Source organism: Pithys albifrons, chromosome 28, assembly GCF_047495875.1.
Source record: "Pithys albifrons albifrons isolate INPA30051 chromosome 28, PitAlb_v1, whole genome shotgun sequence".
Taxonomy (NCBI): Eukaryota; Metazoa; Chordata; class Aves; order Passeriformes; family Thamnophilidae; genus Pithys; species Pithys albifrons.
Genome location: NC_092485.1, coordinates 85,606 through 100,907, shown reverse-complemented (window position 1 = coordinate 100,907; position 15,302 = coordinate 85,606). Strand labels below are relative to the sequence as shown.

Genomic DNA, 15,302 nt, shown 5'->3' with positions numbered 1-15,302 from the left:
CTTTGTGGTGGGACCACCAGAGCTTCTCCCCCAGCTCTGAGGGACCAGCCTGTTCCTCCCTGTGTGTCCCAATTTCCAAAGCTCTGGGGATCAAGCCCTGCTCTGGGGGTTCAGGGGGGGCTCAGACCCTGCTCGGGGGTTCAGGGGGGGGGCTCAAGTCCTGCTCTGGGGGCTCAGGGGGGGCTCAGACCCTGCTCGGGGGTTCAGGGGGGGCTCAGACCCTGCTCGGGGGTTCAGGGGGGGGCTTGAGTCCTGCTCTGGGGTTCAGGGGGGGGCTCGAGTCCTGCTCTGGGGGCTCAGGGGGGGCTCAGACCCTGCTCGGGGGTTCAGGGTGGGCTCAGACACCTCTCTGGGGGTTCAGGGGTAGCTCAGACCCTGCTCTGGAGGCTCAGGGGGGGGCTCAGACCCTGCTCAGGGGATTCAGGGGGAGCTCAGACCCTGCTCGGGGGGTTCAGGGGGGACTCAGACACTGCTCTGGGGTTTCAGAGGGCTCAGACACTGTTCTGGGGGTTCAGGGGGGCTCAGACGCTGCTCTGGGGTTTCAGAGGGCTCAGATGCTGTTCTGGGGGTTCAGGGAGGGCTCAGACCCCTCTCTGGGGGTTCAGGGGTGCTCAGACCCCTCTCTGGGGGTTCAGGGAGGGCTCAGACCCCTCTCTGGGGGTTCAGGGGTGCTCAGACCCCTCTCTGGGGGTTCAGGGGGGGCTCAGACCCCTCTCTGGGGGTTCAGGGGGGGCTCAGACCCTGCTCGGGGGTTCAGGGGGTTTGGAGTAATTTTGAGTGGATTATTTTGGGCGTTATTTTTTTTGGAGGGGGTTGTGATAATTTTTGGAAGTTATTTTTTGGGGGGTTATTTTTGGGTGGATTATTTTGAGGGGGTTATTTTTTGGGTCTCACTGAGTGATTTTGGGGGTTCCTTTGTGGGTGTCACTGAGTGTTTTGGGGGGTTATTTTGAGGGGGTATTTTGGGGGTGTTGGGGTAATTTTGGGTGGATTATTTTGAGGGGTTATTTTTGAGGGGTCACTGAGTGTTTTGGGGGGTTATTTTGGGGGGGTATTTTGGGGGTGTTGGGGTAATTTTGGGTGGATTATTTTGAGGGGTTATTTTTGGGCAGTCATTGAGTGATTTTGGGGGTTATTTTGTGGATGTCACTGGGTGTTTAGGGGGTTATTTTGGGGGGGGTCAGTGGGTGTTTTGGGGGGTTATTTTGGGGGTTCACTGAGTGTTTTGGGGAGTTATTTTGTGGTGGGACCACCAGATCTTCCCCCCAGCTCTGAGGGACCAGCCTATTCCTCCCTGCCTGTCCCAATTCCCAAAGTCCTGGGGCTATAAAAGGATCTCAGCCTGAGTTTCTTTTCTCTTTCCAAGCAGGATTTTAAGTGTTTGCATCACTCAAAAAACTACCCCAGGGAGCCAAGAGACAAGAACATCCCATTTCTCCCCCCCTGGTTCTGAGGTTCTCCAGCTCCCCCCGGGACTTTGAGGCCTCTGCCAATGGCACTAAATCATCTCCCTCCCACCCACCTCGGGGCTTTGGAGGAGGAAAATCCTCCAGGATAACCCTGGAGGGGCCGTGACCACATGTGGTGGGACTCGGAGGGATCTCTGGGGGTGCCTGGGCAGGAATGGGGGTCGGTGGCACTTTGTGCCCAATGCCCAGGGACAGTGGGACTGGCACCCTGACACACCCAGGGCATGGGCACCCACTCAGCACCCTCAGAGGGGCTCGGGGCTGCCCAGGGTGCCAGGCGGTCCCACGGCTCCCTTTGGGACAGGAAGGACCTCCCTGGAGTCAGAGGGAGTGAAAGGATTTGGGGAGCAGAGCTGGAAAAGATTTGAAGGATTTGGGGAGCAGAGATCCAAAGAATTCAGAGGATTCAAAGGATCCAAAGGATCTGAAGGATTTGGGGAGCAGAAATTCAAAGGATTTGGGGAGCAGAGACTCAAAGGATTCAGAGGATTTGGGGAGCAGAGATTTTTCTCCTCAGCTCCTTCCAAACCAGGTCCTCGAGGTCCCACCAGGAGCCTGGGGCTGGGATTCCTCTCCACAGCCCCCTGGCCTGTCCTTTCCCACCGTGTCCCCCCCTTTCCCACCGTGTCCCCCTCTCCCCTCTTGTCCCAGGGCTCTGCTGGCACCTCCCAGGTTCTCCCCCAGCTCAGATCTCTTGCAGGTCATGATGGAGGTGACACGCACAGGTCACTTTGTGCCCTCCTGCTCCCTGGGGAGCACTGGGAAGGGTCTGGGGTAGGACATCAGTGTCAGGATGCAGGACAGGGTCCCACCACCCCCAAATGCCAAAGGCCCTGGGGGATGAGCTCTCCTGGTGACACTGGAGCAGCTTTTCAGGTCTTGATTTTCCTGTTGGCTTTTGACAAGCACCAGACCTGAGATTCTGGGATCAGAACAACCCTCCTGCACCCCAGAAGATGTGCTGGTAGTGTCCCGAAATTTTGGGATCAGGACAATCCCTTTTGCACCCCAGAAGGTGTCCTGATAGTGCCAGTCCCCTCCATCCCAAGGATCTGCAGGAACAAGTCCTGGAGAGCTTCATCCAACCATCAGCTCTGGCTGCTGTTGGTTGACATCTGTCCCTCCCAAGGCCACCACTCAGGTGGGGACACAACCACCAGTGTCACATTTGTCCCAAGATGGAACAGCAGAGCTGATGTGGCCATAAGAGCCAAGTGCTCCTCTGCCCAGGAGGTGTTTCCTCACATCACTTGCATGGCTGTGTCTCCTCCTGGTTGTGTCTCCCCCTGGTTGTGTCTCCCCCTGGTTGTGTGTCCCCCTGGTTGTGTCTCCTCCTGGTTGTGTCTCCTCCTGGTTGTGTCACCCCCTGGTTGTGTCTCCCCCTGGTTGTGTCACCCCCTGGTTGTGTCACCTCCTGGTTGTGTCTCCTCCTGGTTGTGTCTCCCCCTGGTTGTGTCTCCTCCTGGTTGTGTCTCCCCCTGGTTGTGTCACCTCCTGGCTGTGTCTCCTCCTGGTTGTGTCTCCCCCTGGTTATGTCTCCCCCTGGTTGTGTCTCCCCCTGGTTGTGTCACCCCACCCTTGGCTGTGAGACCTCCCGGGATGATCCCAAAAAAACCACACAGCTCCTGAGGGCCACGTAGGAGGGACATGAGCAAAGGGATTCACTCAACCCATGCCAGGGCACTTTGTGCCAAGTGACATTTGTGCCAGTGTTGAGAGACCTTTACAGACCTTTCAACACACCTGCAGATCCTTGGGGACCTTCATGACTTTGAGCTTTGGGTTTGCAGCTTTAATGAAGGTCAGAAGAGCTGAAGGGAAGGAGGAAAATGGTCAAAGCAGGAGGTTGAGGAAAGAGGGAAGGGATGGGTGGGATTAGAGGGAGAAAATCCTTCCCTGGGAGGGTGGGCAGGGCCTGGCACAGGGTGGGCAGAGGGGCCATGGCTGCCCCATCCCTGGAAGTGTCCAAGGCCAGGCTGGATAAACTTGGAGCACCCTGGGATAGTGGGAGGTGTCCCTGCCCAGGGCACTGGGTGGGCTTTATGGTCCCTTCCCACCCCAACACTCGTGGCATTCCAGGATTCTGGAGCCAGGCTGGGAGAGCTGGGAATGTTCCCCTGGAGAAGGGAAGGCTCCAGGGACACCTGAGAGCCCCTGGCAGGGCCTGAAGGGGCTCCAGGAGAGCTGGAGAGGGACTGGGGCCAAGGGCTGGAGGGCCAGGCCCCAGGGAATGGCTTCCCAGTGCCGGAGGGCAGGGAGAGGGGGGAGATGGGGAAGGAATTGCTGGCTGGGAGGGTGGGGAGGGGCTGGGCTGGAATTCCCAGAGGATGCCCCAGCCCTGGCAGTGCCCAAGGCCAGGCTGGATAAACCTGGAGCCCCCTGGGCTGGGGGAGGGGTCCCTGCCCAGGGATGGGGTGGGATGGGTGGGATTTGAGGTCCCTCCAACCCAACCCATTCTGCGGTTCTGTGATTTTGGGGTCAGAGCCACCTCAGTGTCACCCTCTGTCTCATGACCCAGAGCAGCAGGAGGTGGAACAAGATTACCCTTAAGGTCCCTTCAGCCCAAACCATCCTGTGATTTTAAGAAGGAAGAATAACCTTTCCACCTCCAGGCCTCGAGGTGCCAAAGGACCCATGATGAGGGTGGTCCTCCTGCAGCTCTTCCCTGCTCAGGGACCTCCTTGTCCCACCCCTCAGCCCTGGCTGGGACAGCCCCCTCAGAGCCCACTTTGCTCTCCCAGATTGTCACCTCTGAGCAGGTTGAAGCTCTGAGTTTTCCCACCCCATCTCCAGGAGAGATCCCATGTGGAGACACAGACAGGGGAAGGAGCAGAAACCCAAACCCTCAGAGATCAAAGCCCTTTTGTCTGGAGATTCCCACTGAGATCAGGCCAAGCTCTGGCTGCTGTTTCTCACTGTTGAGGAACAAGAGGAGCTTCAGGTCAGCTTGGCCTCTCCTCCTCCTGCCATGTTGGCTCCAGCTCTTTTTCATTAGCCATGCTCTGTCTTCATTAGGGAATTAATTCCCTGCAATCAAATCCACCAGAGCAGGGACCAGCAAAGCCACATCTTGGCTCTGCCTGGACAACAGAAAGGCTTTTCTGGGTGTTAAAAAAAATCATAAAAATGATAAAAACCTCCACAGTTCATTCAAACAAGACCTGGAATCTTTGAGGCTTTTTTTAAACAAAACAGGGATGTTTTGTGAGGGTGAGATTTGGATGGACCTGGAGGTTTTGGAGGTCTTGGCAATGAACCCTCAGATCTCTCTTAGGGGAAGGACAGACCCCCAAGGAGAGAGTCAAACCCACGGAAATGTGATCCATCCTCTGCTCTCCACCTGTTCTGAGCCGTGCCCTGATGTCTGAGGGGCTTTGCCCACCCTGTGCCAGGTGCCCAGAGAGCAGAAGGCTGAGCAGGGCAGGGGGATGCCCAGGGGGTTGGGACACCAAGATGAGGCAGAAGAAGCTGAATTTGGTTTGAGAATGATGAGCAAAGAGAAAGGAGAGCAGACTGTGTCTTTGGGAGAGCATTCCAAGGGTGTGGAGGGACAGGACACAGGGAATGGCTCCACAGTGCCAGTGGACAGGGAGAGTTGGGACACTGGGAAGGAATTCCCAGAGGTTGCCACATCCCTGGAATGCCCAAGGCCAGGCTGGATTAAACTTGGAGCACCCTGGACTGGGGGAGGGGTCCCTGCCCAGGAATGGGGTGGGATGGGAATGGGATAGGATGAGATGGGATGGGATGGGATGAGCTTTGAGGTCCCTTCCCACCCCAACACTCGTGACATTCCAGGATTCTGGAGCCAGACTGGGAGAGCTGGGAATGTTCCCCTGGAGAAGGGAAGGCTCCAGGGACACCTGAGAGCCCCTTGCAGGGCCTGAAGGGGCTCCAGGAGACCTGGAGAGGGACTGGGGCCAAGGGCTGGAGGGCCAGGCCCCAGGGAATGGCTTCCCACTGCCAGAGGGCAGGGAGAGGGGGGAGATGGGGAAGGAATTGCTGGCTGGGAGGGTGGGGAGGGGCTGGGCTGGAATTCCCAGAGGATGCCCCAGCCCTGGCAGTGCCCAAGGCCAGGCTGGATAAACCTGGAGCTCCCTGGGCTGGGGGAGGGGTCCCTGCCCAGGGATGGGTGGGATGGGATGAGCTTTAAGGTCCCTCCAAGCCAAACCATTCCATGATTCCATGATCTCCTGGAGGAAAGTGGCCTCGGTTTCTGCTCCCTCAACCCATGTTGGCTGCAGCACCTCCTGGAGTGTCTCATCTCCCCTGGAGCTCCTGCTCAGTGTCTCCTGTCAGGTCCAACCAATCTGTGTGACCCTGGGGACAATCTGTCTGCCTCCATCTCCATCCCACCCCTCCCCTCCCTCTGCCATCTGCACCATCAATAATGGCCATTTTGGCCAAGTGAAGCCTCTTTGCTTCACTTCCCAAAACCTCAAAGACACTTTTGTCCCACACCAACCCAACCCTCCTGCCCACCCCATCTCACCAGGATGCCCAAGGGGCTGGATGGTGGCTGTGCTTCCTTTCTCCTGCTCTTGGCAGGAGCTCTTGGGGCGATGCCCATCCCTGTGGGGAAGGGATGGTGGAAAAACCACCACTGGGAGAGGGCAGGAGGAAGATCTGCCCATTATGGTCAGGCTGAAAAACCCACAAGCAAAGGAGACAACCCCAAAGTGGATGATGATGACGATGCTGGTGGTGACTTTTTAGTCATAGCTGTCAATAAAACTAATAGCAGCAATTAAATTGCAATGATGCTGCTGATAATAATGATTATTTATTAATTGTGAGCCATTATCAGCATCTTCTAGAGCTTCTGTCTCCCACACCCAGCCCAGGATGAGCTAAAGGAGAAAGGATTTTCTTCATGGCATAACCAGGGGAGAAATGTTGGCACAGCAAAGATGCCCCTCACCCTCCTGGCACCTGCCCCACCACGTGCCATGGGGGTGGGGATGGGATGGCATCTTGAATTTCCACCCTTTACAGAAGCACAGAATCATTAAGGTTTGAGAAGACCTCTGAGGTCATTGAGTCCAGCCTGTGCTGGTCTTCATGGTGCCAACCAGACCCAGTGCCATGCCCAGTTCTCCTTGGATGCCTCCAGGGAAAGTAGAGGTGGCAAAGTGATTTAAGAGGGGCTTGTCCGGAGGGGCTGAGCCCCATGGTCAGAGCCAGTGGGTGGATGGACCTGCTGGGGTGGACACGGGGGGAACTTGGAGGAATCTTTTGGCTCCAGGAGGTGACGACAGGGAGTGTCTCTGAGTTCCCAGGGAGAACATTTTCCTGCAGCTCCCTCTGCCCTTGGCTTGGTCCTTGAAGGTCCTTGAAGGAGAGAAGGGAACAGAACCAGCTCCAAATGTTGCTGTTTGTTCTGGACATTCTGGGGTTCAGCCATGGCGTTTCTGACCTTGGAGCACACTTGGTGGAGGAGGATGGACCCTCAGCTGCTCCTGCAGGCGGAGCTGGTGGTGCAAAGGACACTGAGGAGCAGGGAGAGCTGGGTCCTGCTGCTCCAGCTGTGTGGGACACGCCAGGCACGTGCAGGGAGGTGGGAAAGTGAAGATGCAGCAAGAAGGGGTGGGTGTGGACCATGGCAGAGGGACAGGGCTGTGGGGAGGAGCAGGGATGGATCTGGACCATGGCAGAGGGATGGATGGGCAGCAAGGAGGGATGGATGTGTGAGGGGCAGCAGGGATGGATGTGCAGCAAGGTGGGAGCAGCCACGTGAGGCAAAGAGAGATGGATGTGCAGTGAGGAGGACAGATGTGCCACAAGCAGGACAGATGTGCCACAAGTGGGACAGATGTGCAGTGAGGAGGACAGATGTGCAGTGAGGAGGACAGATGTGCCACAAGGAGGACAGATGTGCAGTGAGGAGGACAGATGTGCCACAAGCAGGACAGATATGCCATAAGGAGGACAGATGTGCCACAAGGAGGACAGATGTGCCACAAGGAGGACAGATGTGCCTTAAGGAGGACAGATGTGCCATAAGGAGGACAGATGTGCCACAAGCGGGACAGATGTGTCATAAGGAGGACAGATGTGCAGTGAGGAGAACAGATGTGCAGTGAGGAGGGCAGATGTGCCACAAGCGGGTCAGATGTGCCACAAGGAGGACAGATGTGCCACAGACAGGACAGATGTGCCACAAGGAGGACAGATGTGTCATAAGGAGGACAGATGTGCAGTGAGGAGGACAGATGTGCCACAAGCGGGACAGATGTGCAGTGAGGAAGACAGATGTGCAGTGAGGAAGACAGATGTGCCACAAGGAGGACAGATGTGCCACGAGCACATGAGAGGTGGAGGAGCCCCTGGCACTGTGTGCTCTGGGTTTTACCCCCTCTGGGGTTCTGTGCCACACTGGGTGGGCCATGTGGCCCACGTGGCCTCCACATCTGTCCCCACTCCCCACATCTGTCCCCACACCCCCAAAAACTGTTCCCACCCCTCACATCTGTCCCCACCCCTTACAGCCGTGGAGGGCCAGGGTTGGTTGGGCCCCTGTGCTGTGCCCCACGCCCTCTGCCATGGCTGTAGGATGGCACAGCCAACAGGGTTAGCTTTGGGTTAACCCGTGGGTTGGGCACCTTGGCAATGAGCCCTCAGGTCTCTCCTGGAGGAAGGACAGACCCCAAGGAGAGAGTCAAACCCACAGAAATGTGGCCAATCCTCTGCTCTCCACCTGTTCTGAGCTGTGCCCTGATGTGTGAGGGGGCTTTGCCCACTCTGTGCCAGGTGCCCACAGAGCAGGAGGGCTGAGCAGTGTCCTCTGCTCTGAGCTGGCCCCTGACTGGCAGAGGGACTCAGTGCCCACCCCACCCAGGCACGAGGGCAGAGGGACAAGGGTTGGGTGCTCTGGGAGCATCCCCATACCAGGGTGCTGCCCAAAGCCCTGGGAGGGTGTTGGGGACCGTGGCAGCACCGTGGCTGCCCAGCAGCTTTGTCTCTCTGCCAGGGGCTCTCAGACAGCTCGGCAGGGCAGGGCAGGGCAGGGGTGGCAGAACCTTCAGGAAAATCAGGAGGAGACCCTGGAAACCTCCAGGAGATGGAACCAGCTTGGAGGGAGGAGCTTGCAGGGGGTTGGCACTGTTGTTTCTCCTGTCACTGCCCCCCAAGCTGCTCAGAGAGGTGGCAGGGGGTGCCCCAGGTGCCAGGGTACCTCAGACCCCCCCCAAGGCCCTGCTGTGGGTGGCAAGGGGTGCACAGACCACCATGGGAGCCTCTGATCTCCCTCTGCCCTCCCCGTGCCCCCCTCCCCTTCCCTTCACTAGACCCAGAGTCCCAGCTCTGTGCCACCCCCTGCCCTCCCCGTGCCCCCAGCTCTGTGCCACCCCCCTGCCCTCCCCATGCCCCCAGCTCTGTGCCACCCCTGCTCTCCCCATGCCCCCAGCTCTGTGCCACCCCCTGCCCTCCCCGTGCCCCCAGCTCTATGCCACCCTTCCACCCTCCCTGTGCCCCCGTCCCCTTCCCCTTCATTCCACCCAGAGTCCCAGCTCTGTGCCACCCCCCTGCCCTTCCCATGTCCCCAGCTCTGTGCCACCTCCCTGCCCTCCCCGTGCCCCCAACTCTGTGCCACCCCCCTGCCCTCCCCATGCCCCCAGCTCTCCCAACCCTGCCCCTTTCCCAGGGTCTCGTGCCCTCTCTCCTGCCCACAAGGAATAAATCACCCTCCCAGCCCAGCCCTGGCTCCCAGAGGAAACGGCTGCCCACGTTGTGCCCTCCCTCCCAGGAGACCCGGCTGCCCCCAGGCTGGTGGGAACCTTTCCCAGGGCGCAGGGGGGTCACCCAGGAACGCTGAGTGGTGGCTCTGGACCCTCTGGACCCTGAGGATTAATGTCCCCTCCTCCCCCCTGGGCCCCTCTGTGTCCCCACCCCGACACCCTGAGGTGGGGCTGGAAAAGGGGGGGCGGCTTTGGATCCTCTGCTGGATTAAAAAGCCTCCAAATGCTCCATTTTCCATTTCCCACCACAGGCAAAGGAAACTTTTTCCCAGAGGGAGCTCTGGGCATCATGATGGAGGTGCCACCCACCTCCACATGGTGCCCAAGTTAATGCCAGCAGCACCCAGAGACCCAGCAAACAGGCACAGAAACAGCCTTTATTTAATGCCCTCTGGTGAAAAGCAACAACCCCAGGGCTGAGAATCTTCTTGGCCTCCAAGGAGAAGCTTTTCTGAGGGCCAGGGGGAAAAAAAATCCATGTGGGAGAGCGGACTTTCCACTTGGAGACCTCTGGGAAGACCAACCCAGCCCTGGTGAGCTCCCCGTGGCACCAGGGAGGGAGCAGAGCCCTGGCAGAGCCATCCTCCACCTCCTCCTCCTGCAGCCTTGGCACCAGCCCAGGCGGAGAGAGGGTTTTGTGGCATCAGGAGATGGAACAGGCTGTGCCCAGGAGCATCCCCAGGGCTCCATCAGCACCCACAGATCCTCCCTCCATCCTCACGGCTCCCAGGGGATCCTTTGTCTGCCCATTTTCTGCCCGGGCACCGGGGAATTGTCTGGGCAAGGAGCTGGCAGGGAGCTGGCAGGGAGCTGGCAGGGCTGGTGCTGGGCTGGAGGGAAGGGGAAGAAAAGGAATTGTCTGGGCAGGGAGCTGGCAGGGAGCTGGCAGGGAGCTGGCAGGGCTGGTGCTGGGCTGAAGGGAAGGGGGTCCTGCAGCTCTGGGTGGCAGCTGGGCTGGCAGAGCACAGGGACCCTCCTGGGTAGGAGGGTTGACCACCAGGCACAATTCAGGCTGTTAATGCAGTTCCTGGCTTGGCATCAACGGCCTGAGCTCCAGGATGGGACTGGGAGGCACTGGGAGGCATTGGGAGGGACTGCGAGGCATTGGAAGGGACTGGAAGGCACTGGGAGGGACTGGGAGGGACTGGGAGGGTACTGGGAAAGACTGGGGGGCACTGGGAGGCATTGCAAGGGACTGGGCACACACAGTTCGTTAACACAATTATCAGAACGGGCTGTTGCTGATTGCCAGGGGAGGGAGAGAGGGGCATCACCCTCTCCCACCAGGGCACTGCCACCCACCCAGAGCCCACCCGACCCCCACCAGGGCACTGCCACCCACCCGGAGCCCACCCGACCCCCTCCCACTCGTGTTTAACCCTTTCCATGGCTCTGCTGTCCCCCCAGGTATAAGAGCGTGGTGACCCCCCGGCGCGCGGCCGTGGCCATCGCCTGCTGCTGGCTCGTGTCCCTCCTGGTGGGACTCACGCCCATGTTCGGCTGGAACAACCTGAGCAAGATGAGGAGGACCGAGGAGCCCAACGCCACCCACACGGAGCTGCTCATCACGTGCCAGTTCGAGACGGTGATCAGCATGGAGTACATGGTGTACTTCAACTTCTTCGTGTGGGTCCTGCCCCCCCTGCTGCTCATGCTGCTCATCTACCTGGAGGTCTTCAACCTCATCCGCAAGCAGCTCAACAAGAAGGTCTCCTCCAGCTCCGCCGACCCCCAGAAATACTACGGCAAGGAGCTGAAGATCGCCAAGTCGCTGGCGCTGGTGCTGTTCCTCTTCGCCCTCAGCTGGCTGCCCCTGCACGTGCTCAACTGCATCACGCTGTTCTGCCCGTCGTGCCACACGCCGCCCATCCTCACCTACATCGCCATCTTCCTCACCCACGGCAACTCGGCCATGAACCCCATCGTGTACGCCTTCCGCATCAAGAAGTTCCGCACCGCCTTCCTGCACATCTGGAACCAGTATTTCTGCTGCAAGGGCACCAAGGGGGGCACCGCAGAGGAGCAGGGCGACTGAGGCCAGGGGGGCACCGGGGATGGGGGGCTGTGCCCGCCCTGACACCGTCCTGGCACTGCGGTGGAGGGAGGGAGCACCTGGAGGGTCCGCAAGGAAAAGGGACTGTGCTCACCCTGGCACCACCCTGGCGCTGCCAGACCCGCTCCTGCTGCAGGGACGGAGCACCCGGAGGGTTCACAAGGACAGGAGACTGTGCCCTCGCTGGCACCGCCCTGGCACTGCCAAACCCGCGGTGGAGGGAGGGAGCACCTGGAGGGTTCGCACGGACAGGGGGCTGTGCCCACCCTGGCACCGCCCTGGCATCGCCAGACCCGCTCCTGCCGCGGGGAGGGAGGAGGGTTTGGGCACCCAGGGAGTTATTTATTCACAGCATCGCCCCCTGTGGGTGTTGGAACCTTCGCGGTTCCTTTCTGGGCTTGAGTTTTTTTGTTTTAGGGTTTTTATTCGTTTACTTCCCCCCTCTTTTTTTCTGGTTTTCATTTTTTTTCCCCTAAGGGTTGCCAAGTATTTAAGGAGACCTTGCACGGACGAACTCGCAGTTTATCCCCATGCCAATAAAGCCCAACCATCCAAACCCCCTGGGGGTGGAGACCTTTGGCTCGGGGGGGGGGGGGGATGCTGGGGCACCTCGTGCCCTGACCACCCATCTCTGCACCCCCAGGGGTGCCAGGGCACCTGGAAAAGGGGTGCCCTGGTGGAAGTGAAGCTGCTGAGGGCCGGGGGGCACCAGGCACAGGGGGCTGTGCCCCCCTTGACGCCACCACACCTGCTTCTGCTGCGGGGAGGGAGCACCTGGAGGGTTGGCAAGGACAGGGAACTGTGCCCACCCTGGCATCGCCCTGGCACTGCCAAACCAGCTCCTGCTGCAGGGAGCAAGGGAGCACCCAGAGGTTTGGGCACCCAGGGGGTTATTTATTCACAGCATCACCCCCTGTGGTTGTTGGAGCCTTCACTGTTCCTTTCTGGGCTTGGGGTTTTATTGTTTTGGGGTTTTTTTGTTTTGGGGTTTCATTGGTTTGTTTTCCCCCTGTTCGTTTCTGGGTTTCTTCTCTTTTTTTTCTGGTTTTGTTTCTTTATTTCTAAGGGTTGCCAAGTATTTAAGGAGACCTTGCACGGACGAACTCGCAGTTTATCCCCATGCCAATAAAGTCCAACCATCCAAACCCCCTGGGGGTGGAGACCTTTGGCTCGGGGGGGATGCTGGGGCACCTCATGCCCTGACCAACCCACCTCTGCACCCCCAGGGGTGCCAGGGCACTGGGAAAAGGGGTGCCCTGGTGGGAGTGAAGCTGCTGAGGGCCCAGGGTGGTGGCATTGCTGAAGGTCTGGAGCTGGGCTGAGACACAGGAACAGGAAAAGCCATGGCACCCCCTGTGCCCACAGAGCACACCCTGCAGGGGCCTCAGGGCATCATTCCCAGGGTCCTGGCACAGCCCACACGGGGCAAAACAGGGGCAGAGAGAGGGACAATGGCAAGGAGAGGAGCAAACCCTCCCCTTGGGGCACACCACGATGTCTGAACACCCTTCCAGGCTCCTGGAGGTGGAGAACCCAAAATCAGTGGGGCCTGAGGGTGCTCCAGCTCTCCATGCCACCCCCAGGTGGGCAGAGGGGAGGTGAAACCCTGAAACAAAATCCCAAAGTCCTCTGCAGAAGCACCTTTAGATGCCCCCATGGCTCCCATGGCCCCCACTGGAACACATGAACCCCCATGGCTCCCATGGACCCCAATGGCAGCCATGGACCCCACTGGCACCCATGAACCCCACTGGCATCCATGAACCCCACTGGCTCCCATGGACCCCCATGGCTCCCTTGGACCCCACTGGTGCCCACAGACCCCACTGGCACCCACCACCAGGCCTTGTGTCCTCTCCTCATGTCTTCTCTCCCCATTTCCTTTGGATTTGAGTCCTTCTCCCTGTTTTTTATCCTACTGTCTCCTGTCCAAAGTGGCATCAAATCTCTCCCAGGCTGTTTGTCTCTCCCTCTCTGTGCAGCCAAAGGCTCTTGACCCCAAAGCTGTGGGATGATGAAGCCATTCCATGCCCCAGGTGGGCACAGGGGCACCTGCACCCATTTAGGGGCAACTGGGGGTTGGCTACAGGGCACTGAGTCGCTGCTGGTGCTGCCACTGGGGCACTTTGCCACCCCTCAGCCCTGGAGGGTCCCATTGTGGCTGGAGATGGACCCAGCTCTGGTCCCTCTGGGGGGTGGCAGTGCCCACCCCTCCCCTGCAGCCCCTGCGAGGCTGGGACAGTGTTGGGAAGAGTTAATTAGAGTTGATTGGCATTCTTTCCTTATCAGCATCCCTCCTTCCATGCCCTGTGACCCCTCGCTGCCCCAGCAGGGCTTTGCTCTCAGAGGGGACATCACCAAAGGGGCACAGGGTCTGCAGCAGGTCCCTGCAGGGCTTGAGGGGGGCACAGAGGGGAAAAGGGCCTTGAGTGGGTGAGTTTGGGGGTGGGTCATTAGCTGGGCACCAAGGGCAAGTGGGGCTGCTGGGTGTGTCCTGTGCCACTGCTGGGCTGAGAAGGCAGAGGAGGGCAGCAAAGAAGGGAGGACATGAGGGGCTGAGCCTCCCCCACCCTGCAGGGGCATCAGGGCATCGTTTACAGGCTCCTGGCACAGCCCACACTGGGCAAAACGGGGGCAGAGAGGGGAACAATGGCAAGGAGAGGAGCAAACCCTCCCCTTGGGGCACACCACGGTGCCTGAACACCCTCCTGGAGGTGAAGAACCCAACATCAATGGGGCTCAAGGATGCTGCAACCCAGCCTGGCACAGAGAAACTCTCCCAGCCCATGCCCATGGTGCCCCTGGCAGAGCAGTGTCCTCAGTGCTGCTTTTTGCCAGCTCCAGCTCCCACTTGCATCTCATTCCTGCTGCTTTCCTGGCACTGCCACCTTTGGCTGGTCCTCTCTGAGGTGCCCACAGACCTGGTGACTGGCATGCTCATAAAATCAAAGGGCATGTGAACAGCTTGGGGAAAAAAAACACCATCCAGTGGATTTTTCCACTCTCCAGACTTTTTCTGGGCACAGCTGGCTAAAAGGGGGTGCTGGTGCCCACCTGGGTGCCCTGGGGGGTGACAAACACAGTCTGTGCCCTGCAGGGCTGGATTGAGGGGCTGGAAAGGGCACAGTGGCACAGTCTTGGGGTGCTGCTTCTCCTCTGTGTCAGCAAAGCCCCTGTTGAGAGCCTGCATCCCTCAGAGAATCCCAGGGGCACCAAGGGGGCATCACTGTCCACCAGTGGACATCCCCATCGGTGGACATCCCCAGCACTGTCCATCAGTAGATATTCCCATCAGTGTCCATCAGTGGACATCCCACCAGTGTCCATCAGTGGACATCTCCTCAGAGTCCACCAGTGTCCATCAGTGGACATCCCACCAGTGTCCATCAGTGGACATCTCCTCAGAGTCCACCAGTGTCCATCAGTGGACATCCCATCAGTGGACATCCCCTCAGTGTCCCAGGCCAGGACAGAGCAGCTCTGCACCTGCACTGCCACCTCCACCCTGTGGCACCTCCACTGGTCCCAACCACATCCACGATCCACCCAACCAGCAGCTGGCACAAAAATAATCCAACGGTGCCCTCTGATGGTGGACCCGAGGCTGGTGTGGAACAGCAGCACCCCCGGCCTTGGGCACGTGGGGGCAAAGCAGAGGGGCTGCAGGAGAGATGGGCAGAGAAAGTCAGATCAGCCACAGGCACTGCCTGGCTTTGCCCCCCGTTGCAAGTGTGGGGTGAGCCCACACCTGTAGATGCCAGGCAGGATTTGCACCCACATCTGCAGTGCCAGGACAGGGCCAGGGTGTGGGGCTGGCCCATGACGAGCTGCCACTGAGTGGGGGAGCCCCTGCCCTCACCCACGTGTCAGGGGGGCTGTGCTGATGAAGGGGTCACAGCACCCACCCTGGTTACCCACGTGGTGCCAGCTCCTGGCTTGGTCTGGGCTCTCTGGGAGAGGGACATTCCTGTCCTGCCCCAGCAGGAGCTCACAGGGACAACTGCACCTTCTCTCCTGGATAATGAACAGCCATGTCCTGCCCCT

The 15,302-nt window shown here is 59.2% G+C and overlaps 1 protein-coding gene across 1 annotated transcript in view; it reads left to right on the top strand.

Moving 5' to 3' along the window:
- Positions 1–11,816, top strand: part of ADORA1 (adenosine A1 receptor) — a 28,459-nt gene extending 16,643 nt beyond the window's left edge. The window contains exon 3 of the mRNA XM_071578889.1: positions 10,613–11,816. Within this exon, the coding sequence (XP_071434990.1) occupies positions 10,613–11,240 (628 nt within the window). The 3' untranslated portion in view covers positions 11,241–11,816. The remainder of the gene's footprint in view (positions 1–10,612) is intronic.
- The last annotated feature ends 3,486 nt before the right edge of the window (positions 11,817–15,302 follow it).